Source organism: Microplitis demolitor, chromosome 1 (assembly GCF_026212275.2).
Source record: "Microplitis demolitor isolate Queensland-Clemson2020A chromosome 1, iyMicDemo2.1a, whole genome shotgun sequence".
Classification (NCBI taxonomy): Eukaryota; Metazoa; Arthropoda; class Insecta; order Hymenoptera; family Braconidae; genus Microplitis; species Microplitis demolitor.
The window spans coordinates 4,624,445-4,649,475 of NC_068545.1; the positions used below are offsets into that span (position 1 = coordinate 4,624,445).

General features: G+C 27.0%; 2 protein-coding genes across 4 annotated transcripts; one reads left to right on the top strand and one right to left on the bottom strand.

The window, feature by feature from the left end:
* The first annotated feature begins 689 nt into the window (after nt 1–689).
* LOC103574991 (GMP reductase 1) lies at nt 690–7,567 on the top strand. The gene is made up of 6 exons (XM_008554575.2): nt 690–1,041; nt 1,317–1,436; nt 3,375–3,632; nt 3,839–4,027; nt 4,531–4,733; nt 5,487–7,567. The coding sequence occupies exons 1-6, from the start codon at nt 955–957 to the stop codon at nt 5,680–5,682; spliced, it is 1,053 nt and encodes a 350-aa protein (XP_008552797.1). The 5' UTR covers nt 690–954; the 3' UTR covers nt 5,683–7,567.
* A 147-nt stretch (nt 7,568–7,714) lies between these two features.
* Nucleotides 7,715–24,244, bottom strand: LOC103574990 (far upstream element-binding protein 3). 3 transcript variants are annotated; one of them, XM_008554571.2, is made up of 12 exons: nt 23,448–24,244; nt 23,010–23,085; nt 20,913–21,107; nt 18,884–19,013; nt 17,527–17,877; nt 16,399–16,792; nt 16,108–16,309; nt 15,360–15,517; nt 15,147–15,288; nt 14,690–15,060; nt 13,599–13,875; nt 7,715–8,020 (listed from the first exon to the last, which is right to left on the bottom strand). In XM_008554571.2, the coding sequence occupies exons 1-11, from the start codon at nt 23,529–23,531 to the stop codon at nt 13,618–13,620; spliced, it is 2,361 nt and encodes a 786-aa protein (XP_008552793.1). In that variant the 5' UTR covers nt 23,532–24,244; the 3' UTR covers nt 7,715–8,020; nt 13,599–13,617. The 3 variants fall into 3 exon arrangements, with proteins under 3 accessions (XP_008552793.1, XP_014300437.1, XP_014300436.1); XM_014444951.2 differs by lacking the exon at nt 7,715–8,020 and adding an exon at nt 11,389–12,408 and having other exon boundaries at nt 20,961–21,107; XM_014444950.2 differs by lacking the exon at nt 7,715–8,020 and adding an exon at nt 11,389–12,408.
* Nucleotides 24,245–25,031: the final 787 nt, after the last annotated feature.

Below are 25,031 nucleotides of genomic sequence, written 5' to 3' on the forward strand. Positions count from 1 at the left end.
CAAGCTGACAACTAATTTCTGCAGCAACTTATTACCAAGTTGGCTGCCAAAATTGACCCTTCCATAATTTGACAGCAATTTTCTGAGAATGTTTGCGACATTTTGCAGCAGTAAATTGTCATCAACTTTCTCATAAAATTGGTAACAACTTGTCAATACATAAGTTATACATAAGCTGAAAGTTGTCATCAGGTTGTCATTAATTTAATCACAACTAATTGACATTAACTTTCTGACCAGAAAATCTTGCTATCAGGAAAGGAATACCCTGGTAGACAAGTTGGCAGCATGACAACTTTCTGCAGCAGTTTGTCATCAAGTTGGCAGCAGAAATTTGCATTTCTATAAATTGACAGCAATTTTCTAAGAAAATTGTTGATAACTTGTTGTCTATACTTATACAAAAGCTGCAAGTTGTCATTAAGTTATCGTTAATTTGATCTCAATCAATTAACATCAATTTTCTAACCAGAAAATCTTCCTAGGGTATCAATAATTTTAAAAAGTAATTTCTCGCCAGGTACCCATCTTACCTGCTATGAGTACACTACATACCTTCTGTTCTCTTTTGACTCCTCAGCTAGAGTTCATATCGGCATTTATTTCTACGAGCTACAGCATACGAGGCCGAATGTACACGAGCGATCCCCCACACGAAAAAAATCCATGTGTAATTTAAAGCGCAAAGTCGAAAGCAGTCAGCCGTCCTGGTGTCGTATCGCTGTCAGAATCAGAAGCAAAGACTAAACTGAGTAGTCGGAGCAGTCGTTGGTCGCTGGTTAATTTTTGTCGTCGTCGGTTCGGAGTCGTTGATCATTGGTGGTCTCAAGGCAGCCTAGACCTTGTACCATCTTGACGGTCTTGACAGTAATAGTAATAAAGTAACAAAATCACTCTTCAGCTTCAGTCTGCTAAAATCATTGAGACTCGACGTGTCATAATATCAATACCACAATGCCGAATATAATAAATGATGTGAAATTAGATTTTAAAGACGTTTTATTGAGGCCTAAGAGAAGTACTTTGAGAAGTCGATCAGAGGTAACTTTTTTTTATTATTTTCCTATTTATATTTTATTGATTTATTTTATTCATTCAAAGCAATTAAATTTATTTTTATATTTATAATTCTGCTGTCATTACGATTAATCAAAAAATTTTATATTTATTTATTTAGTATTTTGAAATATATATAAATATAAATACTCGGAAATAATAAGCGACCGTGTGTAATATTTTTAGTAATCAATGAATTATGAAACGGGTGAAAAAAAAACTAAAATAATGAAAACATATGATGGATGTGCTTTTTTTAGGTAGACCTCTTTCGTGAAATGACGTTTCGTAATTCTAAACGTACATACAAGGGTATACCTGTGATGGCCTCTAATATGGATACTGTGGGTACATTTGAAATGGCAAAAGCTTTAGCTAAGGTACACGTTATTTATTACTTTTATTATGTATTTAATTATTTATTTATTGTTACTAATGACATATATTTTATTGATGTTTGCAATTATCTATATCAATTTAATGTCACTTGTAAGGTCAATATCAATATCAAGGCTGGATATTTTGATCTTTATTTTACTCGACAATGAAACGTTCTTTTTTTTTTAATGATTTATTATCAGATAAATTAGTGAGTATCAAAAAAAAGTGTCACTTGATACATTTAATTGTAAAGAAAATTTTTTTTTAGTTGTAAATATTTATTTTTTTTTTGAGTGAAAATTAATAAAATTTTCAGATAAATATATAGGCTCTTAATTTTAGCCTTCAAAAATTTTCATTGGCTTTAAGTTTTTTTATTTTTTAAAAAACTTATCTTACTTTTAAAGTAAAAGCTCCTATACCCGCTCAGTACCATTAGTCGCTCACTATAACTATTTAAGGTGTGTTTTATAATTTTTATAAAAAAAAATTACAACTAAAAAAATTATTATTGATAAATAATTATTTGTGAATCTAAATATATTTAAATATCATGTACCAAATTATTTTATAATAGATTATAAATTTAAATTAAATGACTGTTTTTAAAATCGCGCTCAATCGGGAATTTTTGACTTTAACGTTCATTCGTTAGATTAAATTTAAAGTACGTCAAATTTTTTAAGAATTGTTATAACTATATCTTATTAAATATATTTTTAAAATTCATGAAATTTTATATTATGAAAGAATAAAGTTATATATCTTATAAATTATTTTCTAAATCAATAAACTTATGATAGTTTAATTGATATTGTCTTTGAGCGACTATGGGGCCATGTGTTGATCGAGTAATGGGACATGACAACTTTTAGTGAGCGACTATGGGTACACTCAAGGACCTTATTTAAAAAATTAATAATAATTAATTATCAAGATTATTCTTCAAACTTAAATTTTATTCTAATACTCGAAACGACAAAAAATATCTATAAAAAAAAAATATGGTTTTTCATTTTATTTATTAATTTATATTGAGTGATTTCATCTCACTCCAATGAAAAGTAAGCGGGTATAGGGGCTTTTATGTTCTGTTAAAAATAATAATTAATATAAGAGCGAAAAAAATGACGACGAACTATACAATCTTTTGTTTCTATTATTTTTATTTAATTTTTATTCTTTGTTTATCTATCTGTCAATCTGCCATTTCTGTCATTAGGAATCTTTTCATTTAATTAAATAAAGTTATTATTTATTGTTAAGTCTATTTTATATAAATTACAACATATTCAATGATTAAAAAATATATTTTTATATCTCTTAATCAATGATCCTTAACCGACAATTAAACATTCTCAGATTTTTATTAACAATTAAATTCAAAGAAAAAAAAACTATAAATATATACAGGTAGAAAATCGAAAAAACTATAGGCGCAATTTTTTAAAATACTTTTTATTTTTTTTTTATTATTGTTTTGAAAAAATTAAAAAAACCCGCAAAAATTTGAATAAACTTCCATATATTTTTTTTTTTATTTCCATTTTTTTTCATCATATCAATCATTAATAATTAAGATTTTAAATTCTGTTACTTATTTAATTAATTTTTATTTATTGATAAGAATTTAGATTAAATGTAATTAACCATAAATTCAATTTAATCAATAGTAATTACTAATAACAAAAAAAAAAGTAATTCAGACAGTAATCTGGAAATATTTCACCTTAACGAGATTTATCACTGATAACAAAAGAATTTAGTTTTTAATCTACATCTATTTCTAAAAGAATTAACTTGGTCTATAAAAATAATTTAAAAATAAACAAACTTTCAAATGTAAAGACAAGAAACATTTGGTCTGTCAGCCAGCATGTGTAGGAATATAAAAATTAAAAAATAAAGTGTCAACATTTATATTTTTTTTTTTTTAGCATGGAATTTTTACAGCAGTTCATAAATATTATACAGCTGAAGAATGGAAAGAGTTTGCGTCGAAAAATTTAGACTGTCTAAAACATATGGCTGCGAGCTCAGGTACGAGCGACAATGACTTCGACCGATTAAAAACAGTAATTGGAGCAGTACCCGATATTGAATTTATCTGTCTGGACGTCGCCAATGGATATTCGCAGCATTTTGTCGAGCATGTAAGGAAAGTCCGCGCTGAGTTTCCGAGTCATACGATTATCGTAAGTGTAATTTACGGTTTAAATTTCAAGCTCGAGTTGGTTGATACCAGCTAGTACTTTTTATCGATCAAATAACCACTGGGAATAAAACAAAATAATTAATCGTTACTTTTTTTATTGTAATTTTATTCCAAGCAACAGCAAAGAAAAAAATTGTCGAACTTTATGATGAATCAAAGTGTAGATTTGAAATTTAAAATTTTTAGGCTGGAAATGTCGTAACTGGAGAAATGGTTGAAGAACTGATACTATCCGGCGCAGATGTTATTAAAGTAGGAATTGGTCCTGGGTCAGTTTGCACCACGAGAATGAAAACAGGAGTCGGGTATCCCCAACTTAGTGCTGTAATTGAATGCGCCGATGCTGCTCATGGCCTTAAAGGTCATATTATATCGGTAAGAATCGAAATTGATTATATTTATTTACGATTTATTTATTTTAACGGCTATCAGATGATTAAAATCGCAAATAAATTTACTGATTATTTAATTAAAATGTTTTAAATGTAAACGGTTATTTTGATGCATTTTTTTTTATAACAAAAGATAGCCTTGATTAAAAATTAATTAAAAAATATTTGTTAATTTTCAAAAGCTCGAAATAAATTTTTTTCAATTTTAAAAAAATATCAACTTTTCTAAAAAAAAAAAATTTTATGCTTATTACGAAATTTATTTCAAATCAATAAACAAAATTTTTTGTTGAGCTTGAAATCAAAGTTTCTATGAAGTAGATTTAAAAAAAAAAATGTATGTAATATTATTATTAAATCTCAATAATTGGAACCCACACGGGATCTGAGATGTAACGGCATAAGTTAAATCTGAGATAGAACTGAGTATAACCCGGGATTGTAGCTTCTGTAGATACTTGAATTTAAACTGTTTAAATTTTAAAGGATGGTGGTTGCACATGTCCTGGAGATTTAGCGAAAGCATTTGGAGCAGGTGCTGATTTCGTAATGGCTGGTGGTATGTTTGCTGGCCATGATGAATGTGGTGGCAGTGTTACAGAAAAAGACGGAAGAAAAATAAAACTTTTTTACGGAATGTCTTCCAATACTGCCATGGATAAACATTCTGGTGGTATGGCGGAATACCGGTAACTATTGATTATATATTGTATAATAATCTATTATATAACACTTGACCATTGGGTATTCAAATTAAATACAGTCGACCGTCATAAGCCTGGTCTAGGAGACGTAGAGGAAATTTTTATTGGAATTTCAGTCTCCCTACTACCGGGCGTTTAGTTTTGTTCTCGACTACTCGTTATAAGCCTGATTTATTTAATATCATTTTAAACGTCATATTTACGTTTTGTTACATATGTCAGTATCCCGATTTTTCTAGTGCTTATGGCGCTAAAATAAATACTTATCTTTTTACACTAATAATAATTGTAATGGAAAAAATTATAATGACAACGGTATTTATTACAGTAATAATAATAATAATTGTTATTGATCAACATAATGCTCAATAAAACTTTTAAATTGTAACAGAAACTTTAATTGTAATTAATCATTACAATTATCAACAATAAATAATATTTTACTTAATATTTATTAAATTATTATCCGCGAAAGATCGATAGTAAATTTTCATCATTAATTTTAATATTTTGTTCCTATTGTTAGTTTATAATTTAGAGAATTTTAACGAAGGCTTATAGCGGGCTGTCTGGTACGAAACTCAAAAAAGTGGTTAAGTGGGGAAGCTGTTTGGACTCAGTACCTGCCGATTGGGGGAAGAGACTTGTAAAGGACAGGCTTATGACGGGTAGTTGACTGTACATTGAATAATAATTATATAATAATAATTATTGTTATTGTTATTATTATAAATTTAGTTCATCAGAGGGCAAGACTGTCGAGGTGCCTTATCGAGGAGCAGTAGAAACAACAGTACTAGATATCCTCGGTGGATTAAGATCATCATGTACATATGTCGGTGCTTCAAAAATACGTGAGTTGTCACGTCGTGCAACATTTATACGGTGCACACAACAACTAAATAATATGTACGGACCACCTCCGGGACTGTAATAACTAATTATGTTATATAATGTATTAAAGTTATTATGTCTCCGCTAGATAATTCTGGTTTTTTAAACAATAATCCGCTTGATATGAGGAATTGTTCAAATTGCCATTTTAATAGTATATTACACATCTAGGGAAGTAAAGTAAGAAATGTCTCAGATCACATATAAGTGTTGGCCGAGGCGAAGCCGAGGTCAACAAACATGTGATCTGAGGCTTTTTTATTTACTTCCCGAGGAGTGTATACTATTTTTCTCGTCGACGGAGGCGGAAAGCGGCAACCTCGTTTTGCACAGCGGGACGAAAGTTGACGCTTTCCGCCCGGAGGCGAGAAAATATTTTATTATGAACTTAATATTTGCGCAACGAAACTTTGTTTATGAATTGCTATTAATTTGTTTATTTATTTATTTTTTTTTTTATTGAACGATAGAGATTATTAATATTTACTGATTGTTAAAGTTCAATTTGTCGTGGTTTTATTACTCTAGCCGCAATGCGACAGTATTATATATACACTTGATTAAATAGTACTGATATCATAAAATTCTTTATCATACGACAAAAATAATAATAATTTTTTGAATTATTATTTATTTAATATTCGTATTTAAAATTCAAATCGAATGATTTGATTAGCTCGTTGAATTAAAATGAATTATTTATGTTAGATTTATTGTTGAAATTTAAGTGATCATAGAAAAATTTAATTTATTTTTAAGTCATTTAAATTTACTTAATACTATTAAACTTGACTTGTTTTTTAAACCGTGAGTTTTAAATTATTTCGAGCAGTTGCAACGGATTTTGAATAATTTAAAACTTTTTTATGGTTTTTAAAAAATAATTTATAAAATTAAATTATTTAAATGCACACATGTATTAGGAAATCGAACGCACATATAATTGTTTGTCAATTTTTTTTTTTTACTGAACAGTATTGATGTCAATTGTAATTCCGTGTAATTAAAAGTTAAAAAAATTGAATAATTGTCATTGACAACTTAATTCTTTTATAATGAAAGTAAGAAAAATAATGCAATTAGATTTGAAAGTTTATTATTATAATTCTTATAAAAATTGTTCAATTAATGAGAAAATTTTTTGTGCTTCTAATGTTGATATTAAATTTTATCGCTTAAAAATAGTTTTTTTTTTCTCAGCGGCTTAAAATTTATAAACATTCTATTAATTTATTGTTCAAAAAATAGAAAGGTATAAATTGTTTTAAATTTTTTACCAATCTTCTCTATTAAAAAATGTTAACAGTCCATACGAATGTCTACGATACAGGTTTTTAATATTAAATGCTTACTTTAAAAAATTCAATACCGTTTAATTGTCTACTAGAATTAATTTCACACGATTTAATTGCCTGAAAAAATAATTACAGTTTTATTGTCTCCTGTAAAAATACCATGCCAAGTTATTTACAAAAATAAATTAACGTCAAATTCCACAATTATATCAACACGAATTGATTTACATAAAACAATAATAAGTATACAATTGAAGCGTAATTTTAATATCTTAAAAAAAAAAGAAAAATTAACGAAGCCGCAAACTAAACATGCAATTAAATTCGCTAAACAATTAAACAGGAAATTGAATTATTAATTATATTTGCCAAAATTACTACAGATACTATCAATTGAATTCTGGAAATTATACCTTTACTTAATTTACAAAACTTTGCATCAAATAATCAAAAGTAATAAAATTACTATCGGTAAATAAATGAAATACAACTCGATGCAAAGTTATCAATTAAAAGTAATAAAATATTAATTAATAATCACATAAATTTGGTGTCTAGTGTGATAAATAATACATGGAATTGTATCCAAAGAAATATATGTTATATTCATTATTAATTTCTATTTATTATATTGTAAAATGATAAAATTATAAATCAATAAAAAATTGTTTAAAATAAAAAACAAATTTTTTGTAAAGAAATTTAATAAATCATCAATAATTATAAATATATATATAATTATCATCATTATGAGTATTCATAATAAAATTTATCAGTCACCAATCACATTACAAAGAAATAAAATTGCAAAATTTTTAAATTAATTTTTTATGACTCGGTTAATTGCAAGTAGAAAAGTCTAGACATATATACTTATATAAGTATGTATATATTTTTTGTTGACTAATATAAAATTTTAAAAACACACAAATTCACTGATTATATAATACAAGGACGGTCTTAATTGTAGATACATTACATTCACACTTTTGATTAATGAAAACAAATCAAGTATTTGTAATTAATTTAATCCTTTTATTTTCCATCCATGACCACTTCCGGTTGAAGACTCCGATTAAATTCCTGAAACGATAGATTCAAATTAGAAATTTTATAAATTATTTTATTTATTTATAATTTATAAATTACATTAACAGTTAATAAATATATATATATATTAATGAAGAACAAAATATAATATAGTACTTTATATATATATAAATAGCTAGAGACTACAATTTTAAAAACAAAGTTGGTGCGTCAAGTCTAAAAAAAAAAAAGAAAAGAAAGAAACAAGAGTGCTGTTGTTTAAAATAAACAATTTAACTAATACAAGTATTTAATGTGATTTAATCTAAGTAAAAAACATATATTTCATTCACTAAATAATAGGATAATTAATTATTCAATTATTAAAATTTTTTTAAACAACAATATCAACACTATTCAGCATGAAACTTATTTTAGACATTAAAAATAAATAGCAACTCGTGTTGAGCATATTATCGGTCATAATATATAGATTTAAATATAAATATAAATATATATATATATATACATATATAAATTTAATTAGTTTAATCATATGTACCTTTTAGTCATTTATAACTATTTAATTAATAACCATTTGTAATTAATAGGGTGATCCGTTTGAAACGATTTTTTTTTCTACTCGCACTTCAAAATATTGTTGGACATTGAAGAAAAATTTCCTGAAAGTTTCAGCTCGAATTTTAATTTTAAATACTTGACATTTGATTTTGAAGTTTTTCTGTTTAAAATCCATAGGAAAGTTTAGAATTTTTTTTTGATTCTCTGTAGCTCAGCCGCATTTCAAGTTATCAGGTCACAGTTTGCGGCATTTTGTAGGTAATTTAATACTCTTCAAAAATATCCTTAGTAATTTTACTGAGATTCTAATTGTTTTTTCTGTATTGATTTTGAAAATCATTTTTTTGATGATAATTTGGGTTTTTAGTTGATATTGATCTAATAACGAAAGTTACAGTAAAAATGCAGATAAGGATTTTTTAGGAAATTTGATTCTCTACAAAAAAAGGTCCTCTTAGTTAAGTGGCTCAAGTTCTTCGTTCACGTGATATAGAACTTTATAAATTTTGTAAATAAAATATTTGTCAAAAATTTTTCTGAAGCTTATAAAATTTAATCCTTCGCTTTTTCATTAATGGATTAAATTAATAAAACGAAAATTATTTACTTATTAAAAATTAAAATTAAAAAGCATTTGGTCGAATTTTAAAAAAAAATATTTTATTTGCAAAATTTATAAAGTCCTATATCACGAGAACGAGGAACTTGAGCTACTTAACTAAGAGGACCTTTTTTGTAGAGAATCAAATTTCCTAAAAAATCCTTATTTGCATTTTTACTGTAACTTTCGTTATTAGATCAATATCAACTAAAAACCCAAATTATCATCAAAAAAATGATTTTCAGAACCAATACAGAAAAAACAATTAGAATCTCAGTAAAATTACTAAGGAGACTTTTGAAGAGTATCAAATTACCTACAAAACGCCGCAAACGGTAACCCAATAACTTAAAATGCAGCTGAGTTACAGAGAATCAAAAAAAAATCCAAACTTTCATATGGATTTTAAACGAAAAAACTTTAAAATCAAATGTAAAGTATTTAAAATTAAAATTCCGAGCTGAAACTTTCAGGAATTTTTTTTTCAATGTCCAACAATATTTTGAAATGGGAGTAAAAAAAGAAAATAGTCGTTCCAAACGGTCTACCCTAATAATCAATCATATAAAGATTTTGTTTTGTTATAACTGAGCTGCTGTGTCGTTGATGGTATCGTTGAGCTCTCAATTGATTTATCCACTTGTTTGTTCCGATAACTTATAAATACTAAATTTTATTGTATTCATATTTCTTTAGTTTTAATATTATAACACTTAGATATTTATAATTACATACATTTAAGTCATTACATTTTTCTTAAATTATTTAATGAGGTTTGCCATTTAAAATAAATAATTAATTTTCAGTTGGAGAGCTAAGTTTTCAAAGCAACCAAAAATTTTTTCGTAGATTCATGTCTAAGATTTACCTCTGACAAAAATTTGAATTATTCCAAAAACTTACAGTTTTTAGTCGTTTTAAAAAAATTTTGTAATTCGTAAATTTTCCATAATTCGAGAATTAATGAATAATTAAAAAACTTCATATAATTCAAAATTTCAAATTATTCGATTTGAATTATTCGCTCACCCCTTTTTTAAATTTTATACTCTATAAATAATTATAATACTGACGTGTTTAGGAAGAAGGCAGTAACTTCATTTTACTGCCTTTCTATCTTTTCCATGTTAATTTAATATTGGGAAGATAGAAAAGCGGTAAGTGAAGTTACTGCCTTCTTCCTAAGCACGGCAACATAACCCGTGTGGAAAAAATTTTCATAATTAATTTAAATTTGAATTTCATCATGAAACTCGGATCGTGACACAAATATGACTTTCATCATGAATTTTTTACAAATTTTCATCTAGTACTTCGTATCAATTATAAAATTAATTTATTCCATGTTTGAATTGAACTTGAGATGACTTTGATAGAAACTTTACTGAATTTTTACTGTATTAAAAAGTTTGTAAAATTTATCGATTCAAAAATTACCAATAAATTTCTATCAAGTACTTGGTTTACAAAAATTTCGATTGTAAAATTAATTTAGTACATGGACTTTGGATCACAAAGATAAAAATTTGACTCACAATTTTGTCTTGATTAAAATTACTGATACAAATTTATGAAAGTCATATTTTTATCACGATCTGAGTTTCATAATTAAATTACATTTTAATTAATTATGAATAAAAATTTTTTACAAGGGAATTATCGGCCGTTTTCCTTTTAAAATGACAAACCTCATATCTTATCATATTGATATAAAAAAGTATAAATTAAACCGTATAAATTCTAACGAATGATAACTGATACAAATGTCATATAATATAAATATAAATAATAATTAAGTTGATAAAGAGGACGTCCATCAATAACTGGTATAACGTTAAACCTCTTGCCTCTCCTATTTCCTGAAGAATGCATTTCATATATTGATATATATCATTTGACGAGTAACAAAATAAATAAACAATATAAATCAAATGCATTGCAATTGCTAAACTAAAATTTCAAGCACATCTATATGTGTATGGCATGTCAAATACATATATATATACATAAATAAATATATATATATATACATATATGTATTGATAATCGTACAATTTGTAATCTGTCGCAGGCTCTAGACAGCTGGGATCCGCATCTAAAAATGAAACTAATGCAGTACAATAAACCTAAATTACATTAATTGAAATAAATAAAAAATTAAATAAATATATAACTAATATATATATATATATAGTATAATATATTAAGGCATGGGTATTTAAATATCATTAAAAGTGTACACAAGTAAAAATTTTCTCAACTATTAATATTGGTTAATTAATACAAGATTATCAATTAAATATTTAAATAATTATAGTAATTGATAATATAAATGACAATATGAAAAAGCAAAATAATTAAAAAGACAATGATATTATTATCATCATTAATAATAATAATTATTAAAGCACACGAGGCTGCTGCATCAGACACGAAAACCTATCATACATATTTTTTTATAAATATACCAATTATAAATTATATTTTTCGTTTCGTCCATATCAGTTGTTATCAAATTAATGTTATTATAATTGTCCATTATTTAAATATTCATTTTTGTTTTTTTTTTTTAATTCATTTTATAAGCAGTAACGTCATACATTTTCCCAAGATCTCCAGTCTGCTGCTTCACCTGCCAATACATACCGTCTTTACTCGCTTGCTATTAATTTTTTTTTATACAACTTTTTTTTTCTTTATATTACAATACAGTAAAAATTTTTTTCATAAGAAATATCTGACAGTATTTATTTATTTATTTTTTTTTTTTTTGGAACACTGACGGACTACGTTTGATTACACATTAATTATTAATTAATATAATTTTTCAGCGATTAAAAATATAATATCCTACGGTGTTTTTATATTTTTAGTAATTAGTAGTTAATAATAATAATAATTATAATCAATTAATTAAATAAAAAAAAACGTAAAATAACATAAAGAATAAATTTACGGAGGACTTTGTATTATACTGTGATCTTTACTATTTTTATCTTTATATTTATTTAATATTTTTTTAAAATTTATATTTAAATGATTTTTATACTTAGTTATATTTTTTTTAATCGCTATGCAAGCGGATCGTAAATTACCATAGTCGTTTATCTTAATCATCATTATTAATATAATTGTAATTGTATATGTAATATTTTTTCTTAATTTTGTTTTTTTTTTCTTAATTATTTTAATGAATTAATTTTGTAATATATTGTGAAGACAGCAGGTAACCGCGTCCCAATGGAAAGCTATCTGAAAACTGTGGGAAATGAAATGATTACTGTAGAAAAAAGAAAATAGTTTTTTGTTGTTATAATTAACAAATCACAATCAATTATCAGTCGATAATTATTATTTTTTTTTGTTAAATATTTGTAATAATTTTCAAAGGTGTAAAACATAATTATACATTCAATATCATATTTTTTAAGTCAAAAAATAGTAACAGTTAATTTATGACCCTGAAAAATTTAAATAACGCCAGATATTTAAAACAAATATATAAATATATATATGTATAATAATAATAATAATAGTAATAATAATATAAAACACATACATGATATATAATATAAAATATAATTATATAATATCGGATTAATATTGTTACACCATTGATAAACAATCATGTTTACAGATTGATAATTGTTTAAAATTGTTAATGACAATTTTAAACTAATTTATTAATTGTTATTACAGTCGACCGTCATAAGCCTGGTCTAGAGGACGGGGAAATTTTTATTGGAATTTCAGTCTCCCTACTACCGGGCGTTTAGTTTTGTTCTCGACTACTCGTTATAAGCCTGTTTTATTTAATATCATTTTAAACGTCACATTTACGTTTTGTTACATGCGGCAGTACCCCGATTTTTCTAGTGCTTATGGCGCTAAAATAAATACTTATCTTTTTACACTAATAATAATTGTAATGGAAAAAATTATAATGATAACGGTATTAATTACAGTAATAATAATAATAATTGTTATTGATCAACATAATGCTCAATAAAACTTTTAAATTGTAACAGAAGCTTTAATTGTAATTAATCATTACAATTATCAACAATAAATTATATTTTACTTAATATTTATTAAATTATTATCCGCGAAAGATCGATAGTAAATTTTTATCATTAATTTTGATATTTTGTTGCTATTGTTTGTTTATAATTTAGACAATTTTAACGGAGGCTTATAACGGGATGTCTGGTACGAAACTCAAAAAAGTGGTTAAGTGGGAAGCTGTTTGGACCCAGTACCTGTCGATTGGGGGAAGAGGCTTATAAAGGGCAGACTTATGACGGGCAATCGACTGTATGAGCTTTTAAAAATTGCATATTTTATTTTGAATTTTAAAATATTTAAATTTAAATTTGAAGAAGGTACTTTTGAATTATATATGCAATTTTAAAAAACTGTTATAAAAATAAAAAATAAATAAATACTTACTTATCAATATTGTAGACTCTTAATTATCAGCGTTAGGCTGGGAGTAAGAGTAGTTTTGATAGCCAGTGGGAAACCCTGGATTCTGTTGCCCTGGATTTTGTTGTTGAGGTGCACCAGCACCCGGTGCGTAATAATTACCGGGAGTTGATCCAGGATTCATGCCTGGATAAGCCCCGTATGCTTGTGGAAAGGCATTTGCTGGTGCTGGTGCAGCTGGTGTTGCTGCTTGACCCTGCATTGCCTGTGGTTGCATTTGTGTTTGACCCATTTGATTATTCTGACAATTACATTTATAATTAAATTTGTTATGCATCAAATTATATGTCATTTATTGTTTATAAGTACAACAGATAAATATTTTCAAATAATAATTTTACATATATATATATATATTTTTATGAGACTTTGATGTAAAATAATAAATTTTTTCGAATTCTACATTGTTCTTAAATCGATCAGAAGACTATTTTTTTATGAGCTTGACATGAAAATGACAATAACTAGAAAACAATGCGGAATTCGAAAAAACTTTAATAGAAATAATTTGTAGGGAATAAAATTGTCTACAAAAAAGGTCCCATGATATTTTGTGATAAGTCTTATAGTTTCGCCAGAAAAGTAAAAAAATCTTAAACTTTATTATAAATTCGACTTTAAGCTCAAATAACTTTTCAACAAACGTATTTATCAAAAAATGAAAAGATACTTTTTTGCAGAGCATTCAATTCTCTACAAATATATAGTTATAAAAATCAGGACGCAAAAAAATTCATTCATGTCATTCTTATGGAAAATAGAAAAGTGCGATGCGGAACCTTTTAATATCAAAAGCTTTAATTTTCACGGCGTATTTTTAGACCTAAATGAAACTTTTCAACCTGTTTCCAAGAAAAAAAAAATTGTTATTTTTTGAAACACCCTAATATATATAAGTATATAAATATATAGAGACTGCAGATAACCGTGTGCTTATTCACAACGTCACTGATAATAAAATTCAAAATTGTCAATAAAATACAAATGAAGACTTGGCTTATTAAAAAACCAAAAAGTAAATGATAAAAACAATATTAATAAATAAAATATTATACCTTTCCAGCTTTCATTTGTGCTTCAATAGCTTCAGCTTCTTTTATTTTACCAATACTACGATAGTACTCAGCCCACTGAGCACTGTAATCAGCTTGTCCGCCATTCTGTGTAGCATTTTGTGGCTGAGCTTGTTGATTAGGTTGAGGTTGCTGAGTCGCTTGTGCAGTAGCTGCGGCACCTGGAGTTGCAACAGCAGCGACCGCTGTCGCAGCTTGTTGCTGAGCTGGATCGGCCTTTGCTTGTTTCGACTGCTGCTCAATTAATTCAGCCTCGCGATGCATTCCCAGAGAACGATAATATTCAGCCCATTGGGCACTGTAGTCTGGTTGACCAGTTTGAGGATTTATTTGCACGGGCTGTGCAGTAGCAGCTATCAAAAATCGAATTTTAAATAATTTAGTATCAGCAGTAAACTATATCGTAATACTATTAAGAGTAAATAAAATATATACTAACAGGCATCAGTTGGTTGAGCTTGAGTAGGCCATGTTTGATAACCTGCACCTGCATTCCATGTCGGATTATAACCAATTGCACCTTGAGCACCAGCGTATGCTGCATTTGCGCCTCCTTGGAAATCATGCATTGGATCGTTTTGCTAAAAAACGTTTATATTTATTTTATAAATGATAAATGAATAAAGTAATTTATTGATGATAATTTATATACCACGCCCAGTTTTTCATTAAATATCCTCTTGGCATGTTCTACTTGTTCTGGAGAGCCACGAATAATAAAAATCTTTTCAGTTTCAGTTCCTGGATTTCTACGATCAAGTTCACAGTGTGCTCCTGTTTGCTGGTTTATTTGTTTTATTGTCTCGCCACCTTAAATTTTAATTAAATTCATTTTAAAAAACAATCAATTCAATGAAATGAAAATAATTTTTTTTTTCACAGTACCTTCTTTACTAAAATTCTTAAAATTTGTGACATTATTAAGCATCATTTCAACAATATTCTGCTAAATTTTCGGAAAAAATTATTGAAAAATAAGCCAGTGGTAGTGAGGAGAGACGACGGATTTTTTTTTCAATAACTACTTATTTTTTAATTAAACAAAAGGAGCAATTTTTGGCAAAAATCAGAGTTTTTTGATTGCACCTTTACCAAAAATTCTAAAATCAATATTTTGTTTATTCCTTCGTTCAAATCCAAGATAAACTTATGTACTAAAGAAATCTTTTTGGTTTTTTATTTCAGATAAGACAGTCATGAGTTATCCTGCCTACGGCATGGAGACTTTTTTTTTAAAGTGACTCGTCTCTCCCCACTACCACTGGCTTATTTTTCAATATTTTTTTATGAAAATTTTGCAGAATATTCTTGGAGTGATGCTTAATTATGTCACAAATTATAAAAAATTTTAGTAAAAAGGTAAAAGACAGCTAATGAACATAATTAAAAAAATATATTACCTTTGCCAATAATTATTCCGCATTTAGTTGAAGGTACATTGTATGTAGCTTCTATTTTATCTTGCATCGAACCACCTCCTTGTCGTCGATCCCAACCTCCGTACTCATTAGGACGTCCACCACCGCCTCCATTATTATTGCCACCTCCGAAGCCATTGCCACGTGATCCACTTCTTCCTGCAGGCGGTCTATCATCTCGTCTCTGTAATTTAAAAAAAAAAGAAATCAGTATCTTCAATTTTTTACCCTGATAACTCAAAATTCAAATTCAAATTTTAAAAAGTTAGAGACCGTGACACTATCGATGAGCTCTTGAATTCGCTGGCGAGCTTGTTCTACAGCTTGTGGTTTTCCTGACAGCAAACATTTTCTGTCACCTGGACCCTCTTCTCTTCCCTGCTGAAATTGTACTCGTGCTCCGGTTTCAGACTGAATTTTCTTAATCATATCACCTCCTTTGCCGATAACAACACCGACAGCTGCACGCGGTACTAATACTTCACATCCGTCGCCATTATTTGGTGGTGCTGATGACGATCCGTGATTATTGAAGCCATTGTCATTAGAAAAACTATTTCGATCGTTGTTTCGTGGCCCACGATGGAACATTTGCATTTCTTTCTCGGCGATCAATTCATACACTAGTTGTTTAGCGTACTCTACTTTCTGAGGATCTCCAGTTATTCTAAAATAATTATTTAAATATTTATTACACAACAATAGATAAATTAATTTAATTTATAAACGAACTTGGCTAATTAATTACATCAGGAAATATTTAATGAAGAATTTCTTAGAATAACTTCGGGACCGTGCATAATAAAAAAATTTAAAGATCAAATTAAAAAACTAAACACTTAAAACTACATGGAAAACAAATTGTAGCTGCTACAGCTGCAGTTGTAGTTGAGATTATTATAAATTGGAGTGAAAAAATGCCAACTGCAACTTGAAATAACCATACGTGTAGTAAAATCAGTACAGTCGACTACCCGTCATAAGCCTGCCCTTTATAAGCCTCTTCCCCCAATCGACAGGTACTGCTTGTTTTATTTTTCTTTTAACCAGGCTCGTGGTAATATGAGAGAGACACTAAGAGGACTTATAACGCGACTCGGCTGTATTACAAATGTTTTACTACAATATTGTGATTAGAAGAACCACAATTTATTTTCCATATACGATTTGCCTTTTTTGTTTTTATTGTACGACCATTTTCCTCCAATTTACCACTTGTTGAAAATCTCTTAAAAATTTAAAAATTTTAAACTGTCGCAATTAAATTTCCAGATACTTGTAAAATTTCCCTGACTTTTCCATACTTCCCAGTTGCATTAAATTCCCCAATAATTCCCCGATACTTCCTCTTGTGGCCATGCTAATTAATTAAACATGTAAATAAATTAATTAATTATTTACCTCAAAGGTTTTTCTTGTTCTTGTGAAGGTCCATCCTGAATAACAACCATCTTAGCGCCAGATTTTTCTTGAAGCTGTTTAATAGTTTCCCCGCCTTTTCCAATAATTAATCCAACTTTCGGACCAGGTATCATTATTTCCACACTACCTGGATGACTATTACTACTCATCATCGGACCTCCACCTCCACCGCCACTTCCTCCGCTGCTTCCGCCGCCACTACTACCTCCACCCCCTCCCCCGCCTCCACCTCCGCCGCTATTATTAGGATTAGGCATGTTCATATCACCCATACCGCCCTCAGATCGGCAGCGCTGATTGACGATCGACAGTACCAAATCCTTAGCACGACTGCAACACACAAATAATAAATAATTATATAAATAAGCAAATGAATTAATTAATAGTATTAATTTAAATAAACTAATTATTAAATACTAAGCAATATACAATACACATAATACAATATTTGTTTGCAAAGCACAATCATATATGGCTGTAATAATTCCGAATTATAAAAAATAATAATTTACATCATTTTCTTTTATATAAATATAATAATTAAACCAGTAACGATAATTATAATTAATTATTAAATTTTTAAATCAACTATTTTTTTTTCTTTTTAAATACAATTTAAATAAATTTTATAAATTGTCCAGGTGGTTTCTATTTGTTTGAGATATCCCATGCACAATTCTATCCTCCCTACAATTTTTTTTCACATATAAATCTCACACTCTTACAATCCCTATGTAAAAATAAAAAAACTATTATTATTTTAACAAAATAAAAATAATAAAACCAAAAAAAAATATTTTTTTCAATAAAATATCATGACCAGTATCGATATACATGATTATAAATATATATATATATATATATATAAAATATATATAAATATATGAAGTATAAAATAATAAAAAATGAAATAATAAGACGTATTGTCCATGGTCGCTCCAGGATCTACAATAATTCTGAAAAAATGTCAACGATTTTGATATTTCTATATAAATGCATGTGCGATATAATTATTTAAATTATCAAACAGTTATATGTGTATATATATAAATATATAGTGAAATATGGCAGACATTTATTTAAAACAATATCAAGGAGGATAGTTTGCTTGGTAATTATATGTATAAATAATAATTATAAAACAAAAAGTAAATCTAAAGCAGATAAAAATCAATGTAAATATTTTAAGGGGTAATTTCATATGGGATTGCATTGCATACAAAATAATAACAATAATGATAATAATAATAATGATAATAATTAAAAAATAAATAAAATATAAATAATACGGCATTAATAAAAACAAGAAAATAAAAAAAAAGGGAAAACGAGTTACTTGACAGCTTCTCTTGAACCCGTTAAGGTACAAAGACGTTCAGGCAGACCGCCACTTTCGGGTGCCATTTGTATTTTACACCCCGTTTCACTTTGCAACCGTGTTATTTGTTCACCACCCCGTCCAATTACTAAAAAAATACACACAATTATTAATTTATTAAACAGTACTTAAAGATAATTCATTAATTAATTACTATATTATTTATTATATATGGGTAGTTACACAAAATTCGATTTAATTTATGTCTTCAAAAATATATCAGATACTAGTGAACATATATAATGTTTGTTAATGTATATGTACAGGTAATTTATAGACAAATGATAAACATATAAAATTTGAAATTAAGGGCATTCTCAGTCGGTGCCCGCCATTATTTAAATAAATTAAAAAAAAGACAACGCAGTTACATTTTTGCCAAGATATAGATTTTTTAAAAAATTACTTATAATTGTTATAGGCATTCTCAGACCCCATCTCCATCTTTTAAAAATATTTATAGCAGTATTAAAATTTTATTAGTTAATTTCATAAAAATTAAAGTATTAGATTAAAAAAATGTCTCGGTGAAATTGTAATTGCATTGCCGTTTTTCCATTTGATGCTTAAACTATTTTTTAATTAATTATCAAAATTTTATTACGGGCATTGAAAATTAAAATTATTTAATATTTTTAAAAAGTGGGGAGCACACTGAGAATGACCTTAAATTTATATTTGTTTTCCTGAAACGTCGGTCTCTTGTCAATCAGTTTTTCTGTCAGAACTTCGAGTGACGGAATGAATTCGGATTGAAATGAAATCTGTATTCACTCCCGATTTTTTACAGCATCAATTTTATTTAAATAAAATATTGATTTCTTTTAGTAAAATTTCTTATTGATTTAAATAATTGTTAAATCAAGAGTATCAATTTTTTTCTATGTTACTGAAGATTGAAAGGTTTTTCGTGGAACAAGAATTAAAAAAACCAAGTGAAAAGTAAAAATTCCACTGGATCTAGATTTCAGAAATATTTCGCACGTCAGCCGAAAATTGCAGACCGGCCCAACTACCCTTAAAATCACCGTAAGACTCAAATTACATAAATTATTTTTATTTTCGTTGCGTGAAAAAACGTTCTAATCTTCAGGGGCATTTTTTTCTGCTAAATATGAAGCCCTAGTCATGTTGCCTTTACTGTAAATTAATACTTTAAACCACATTATGTATGAAATAGTTAAATCACTAGTAAATAAATTTATTTGATACTAAATTTTTTCAATTCGTCACTTTGTCAGCTTTCATGTCAACGTCTCAGGAATTTAATTGTCAAAAAATTTTAATTTATCATTAAGAAAAATTACCCATAAAAATAACTGTAAAAAAAAAAAAAAAATAATAAAAAAATAAAAATTAGACTTAGTAACAAAGTTTTATACAACTACCCAACTATATCTATTTCACATTATTAATTTCACTGAATTAGTTTTTTTTTATTTTTATTTAATTTTATTAAATTAATTCTCAAATAAAATTTAGTGGGAATTAGAATCACTGATTGCTACATTATCATTTAAAATTAATAGATAAAATATTTGCGCGTAATAAAGTTATAAATAAAAATAAAGGAATTGAATAAACTGTGATTCTAATTCATAATAAATATAAAGTTATTTTTAATTTGATATATATATTATTGGTTAAAAAGTAATCGGTGAATAGCCGATTATATATTTAAATCCAACTAGTCCGTGATAATAATGTTAATGATAATAAATGTTTTACTCGGATTAAGTACAGTTATTTTGACTGAATTATAATCATTATAAGAAAATAAATAAATAAAGCAGTAAAAAAATATACTAATAAGTGTGAATACTAATAAATGTAATTAATTAATAAATATTGTTTAACTTCAATCAAAATATTTGTAAAAATCAGTTAATAAAAACAAATATTATTTTAAATTAATAATAACGCGTGGATCAGTTTTTTAATAAAGATTAGGAATTTTTCTTTTAATGAATAAAATTCCTAAACTTACTTAATCCGACCATTTTGTCCGGAACTCTGATATCTTCATTGCAAATACCTCCCAAGCTAGATGTTGGTGACGATACTGGTGCTCCTCGATTCCCTCCATTGTCTCCTATTCCTCCCAATGGTCCGCCTCTCATTCCAATTAATGGATCTTGTGCTAATTTCTTTGCCTCTGGTTCTGTAAATTCATCACTGAACCCTTTAATCAAACAGAATAATTAACATTAATTTCAAATCAAATTTGTTAAAAAAAAAATTGATTTATTGTACATAAATAATAATATGGTAGCCACAGATTTTTGAGATTTAAATTCTCTGACTTTTCCAGGTATTTTAGTCAAAGAATTTAAAAATTCTTTGACTATATGTAGTAATATTAAATCATTGGAAATATTTATATACTTCAAAGTAAAATGTTATAAGTCAGTTCAATAAATAATCAATCATTGTCGTTAAATGGAACTTTATTTTATTATTTGTCAGTGTTCATAGATTTTTTTTATTTATTAAATGAATAATTTTTTATTTTTTATTTTAAATCTATGTTTTTATATAACTTACTCTATAATAAAATATAAATAAATTTTTCATTTTACCTAGAATAAATTTCATAAATAAGAACGTTTTATAGAATATTAATAAAATATTAATCAAGTACGCGAATAATAAATATAGTGAAACTTATTAGTTCAATACTTGTGTATACTTTTAATTTTTTTGGTTTTTTAACTTGTCAATATGCATGTTAATAACTTGAAGATCCTGGCGATTGGTTTCTACTGAGACTTTTTTTTCTAACAGCCTTTTTAATTCTAACTGCTTCATTTTTTCGCTATCGAATAAATAAATTTCTACTAACTTTTTTTCAAGATTATATTGAAATCGCATTCACGCCGCGCCATTTTTTGAACAGTTTTGACAGAAAAAAAAATTTATCGGATTTTTTCAGTCAAAAGAAAGAAAGTGAAAATTTTTCTAGCTTCGTGACGAAATTCTCTGACATATCTTTGCCTTTTCCAGTATATTTAAAATTCCTTTACATTTCCAGGTTTTCCAGAAACGTGGCCACCATGTAATAAATATTTGTCACATTTATTGATGTATGGATCAATTAGTATGTCTCTCGTGTATTTGTTAATAGGTTTACTCAAAAATCTTTTTACAGTCGACTACCCGTCATAAGCCTGGTCTAGGAGACGTAGAGGAAATTTTTATTGGAATTTCAGTCTCCCTACTACCGGGCGTTTAGTTTTGTTCTCGACTACTCGTTATAAGCCTGTTTTATTTAATATCATTTTAAACGTCACATTTACGTTTTGTTACATGCGACAGTATCCCGATTTTTCTAGTGCTTATAGCGCTAAAATAAATACTTATCTTTTTACACTAATAATAATTGTAATGGAAAAAATTATAATGACAACGGTATTAATTACAGTAATAATAATATTTGTTATTGATCAACATAATGCTCAATAAAACTTTTAAATTGTAACAGAAGCTTTAATTGTAATTAATCATTACAATTATCAACAATAAATTATATTTTACTAAATATTTATTAAATTATTATCCGCGAAAGATCGATAGTAAATTTTCATCATTAATTTTGATATTTTGTTCCTATTGTTCGTTTATAATTTAGACAATTTTAACGGAGGCTTATAACGGGCTGTCTGGTACGAAACTCAAAAAAATGATTAAGTGGGGAAGCTGTTTGGACTCAGTACCTGCCGATTGGGGGAAGAGGCTTATTACGGGTAGTCAACTGTACATCTACTATCTCAGACCCCAGTTTACTATCAACAGATTAATTAAACTTCCAGTACTTGTATTTAAATATTTAAATACTTTTAAACATTCTAACCCAATACCAATTCAAATATCAATAAATAATAACAAAATAATGACATCAAAAAGCTGGTACTGGATTACAACCAAACATGAACCCCTTACATACAATCTATTGTTATTTATCCCTGTCTTTCGCTCGTTAATTTTTCATTATCTTTTTCTTTTCTCCTATTTTATCTTTCATAACATGTATATGTATTTAACCGTTTAGCGTAAACTAGTAAACAAATAAATAATATAAAATTACCTGTACTGTCTTCAAGTGACCTCTTGATCCCACCATCGGTATTTTGATTGCCACCAGGATTTATTTTAGCAGCGATCTAAAAAAAAAAAACAACAAAATAGAATCCATCAACAACAAAACCAATTAAAAAAATTCATTGGATGAGAAAATATAAATAAAAGCACTGCATCCTATAATCAATACATTCATTTATTCAAGTCCAGACACTCAGCAGTCTCGGTATCAGTCAATATAAAATTTATAAATCTAAATCCACGTTTTCTATATTAAGTTCAAGAGTTTAATGGTAAAAAAAAAGTTTGAAAGTTTAAAAGTTAAACAAAAGGTCAAGCAGTCTGTATGATAAATTTAAATTTAAAACTTAAAAGCATACTTGGAATAATACTATTTATAACTATTAAATTATATATACATATATATTTTGTATGAATCATATACCTGTTTCGCACGTTGTAATGCCGCGGCAAAAGCCGAACTCTGGCTGAAATTCTGAGGCGGAGCAACCGCTGAATAATCACTCATTGTTAACCATCAAATTTTAAAACGTACCGGTTTATTTATTACTGTCTTTAATTATTATTGTTAATTAATATATGAATTATACTAATTTTAATTTATTTTATTTTTAAAAATTCACTTCACTTTAAATTATACTTGAAAATTATATTTATTTATAATAAAGTACTGATGCTATACGTGAAAAAAAAATTAAGCGAGAGAAAAAAAAATAATTTTATACTAAACTATAACTGAAGAATGCTTTAAGAGAATATGGATAATTAGTAATGGCGCGCAAGCGTCAGTAATATACTAGAATCACCAGGAATCAGATACGTGATGCTGAGGAACGAGGACGAGATTTAACGTTGATTATAATTATGGTTATGATTTTGGTGATAGAGGTGATGACGATGATGCAGCCCTTGGAACTTAGGCCGACACTGGGAACTTGTGACTGATAACTTTTTTTTTTTTTTTAAAACGCACCACACTTTGTTTGAGGTACCACCAAAACTCAAGATTTACTTTTAGAGAAATAAAATAATTATTTTTAATTACCCGGTGGTGAAATTAGTTTGAATTGGGAGTATGAATTTAAATAGTGAGTAAAAATTCACAAAGATTTAAATATTTAATGGTTTTTAAGAGTAAATTGCTTGAATTTGGACTCGAGATCTCCAAGCAGTTTCCAAGCTCTCTAACTCTAGCCAACTCCCTGGCTCCAACTACTGGAATTAAGTTGAAACTCAAATGTTGACCTGGATGATCCTTTCACCAATCAGAATTCATTATGGTGCTTTTTTATGTTGACGTTTGACGCTTCTTTATTGTGATAATTTTAACCAATCATCATCAGGCTAAACAATTATCGTTTTATTGAAAATTTACTTTTGTAGAATGAGTGTGAATGTAGCAGATATAAGACAAATTTTAAATTATTAATAAATAGACTAATTAAAAAACAATGTGCATTTAAAAAATTATTTACTATATTTATTTATAATTTAAATTGGTCTGATGTCTGCTACTCACACTCATGTTTGTGGATTATATTGAAGTTAGCAGACAATTGTCAATTTTTTAAATTTTGTTTCAACGAATCATTTACAAGAAAAAAAAAATAAAAAATATGGACGTATAGAAAATTTTGAAAACTCTGAGTGTATTTTTTAAAATATTTTTTTTTTCTCATGTCCATCATTTTGGAAAATATCAAAAAATTATGAGACGTCGGCTAACTGTAGTATAATTTTTTGTGGTAAATTTTTTATTAGCGTAAAGGTAGTCTGACAATTAACAATTTTTAAATTTTTGAATAAATAAATAAAATGTAAGTATTTAAAATAATAAATAAAAATACGTAATTAGATAATTGAAAAATTAGCCTGCGCATTTTTCTTCAATTTCATTATTTTAATTTATTTACTTAACATTTATAAATTGTCGGATATTTGCTACTTTCACACTCATTATTTTTTAATGTTTCTTGTAAGCGCGATTTTAATTTATTTTAAAAGAAAA

Coding starts and splice junctions, on each gene's coding strand:
- LOC103574990 (XM_008554571.2), bottom strand. CDS start 23,531: ATGAGTGATTATTCAGCGGTTGCTCCGCCTCAGAATTTCAGCCAGAGT. Junction 15,061..15,146: donor AGCTCAACCAACTGATGCCT/GTTAGTATATAT, acceptor GATTTTTGATAG/CTGCTACTGCACAGCCCGTG. Junction 13,876..14,689: donor CACAAATGAAAGCTGGAAAG/GTATAATATTTT, acceptor TGTAATTGTCAG/AATAATCAAATGGGTCAAAC.
- LOC103574991 (XM_008554575.2), top strand. CDS start 955: ATGCCGAATATAATAAATGATGTGAAATTAGATTTTAAAGACGTTTTA. Junction 1,042..1,316: donor CTTTGAGAAGTCGATCAGAG/GTAACTTTTTTT, acceptor TGCTTTTTTTAG/GTAGACCTCTTTCGTGAAAT. Junction 4,734..5,486: donor GGTGGTATGGCGGAATACCG/GTAACTATTGAT, acceptor TTATAAATTTAG/TTCATCAGAGGGCAAGACTG.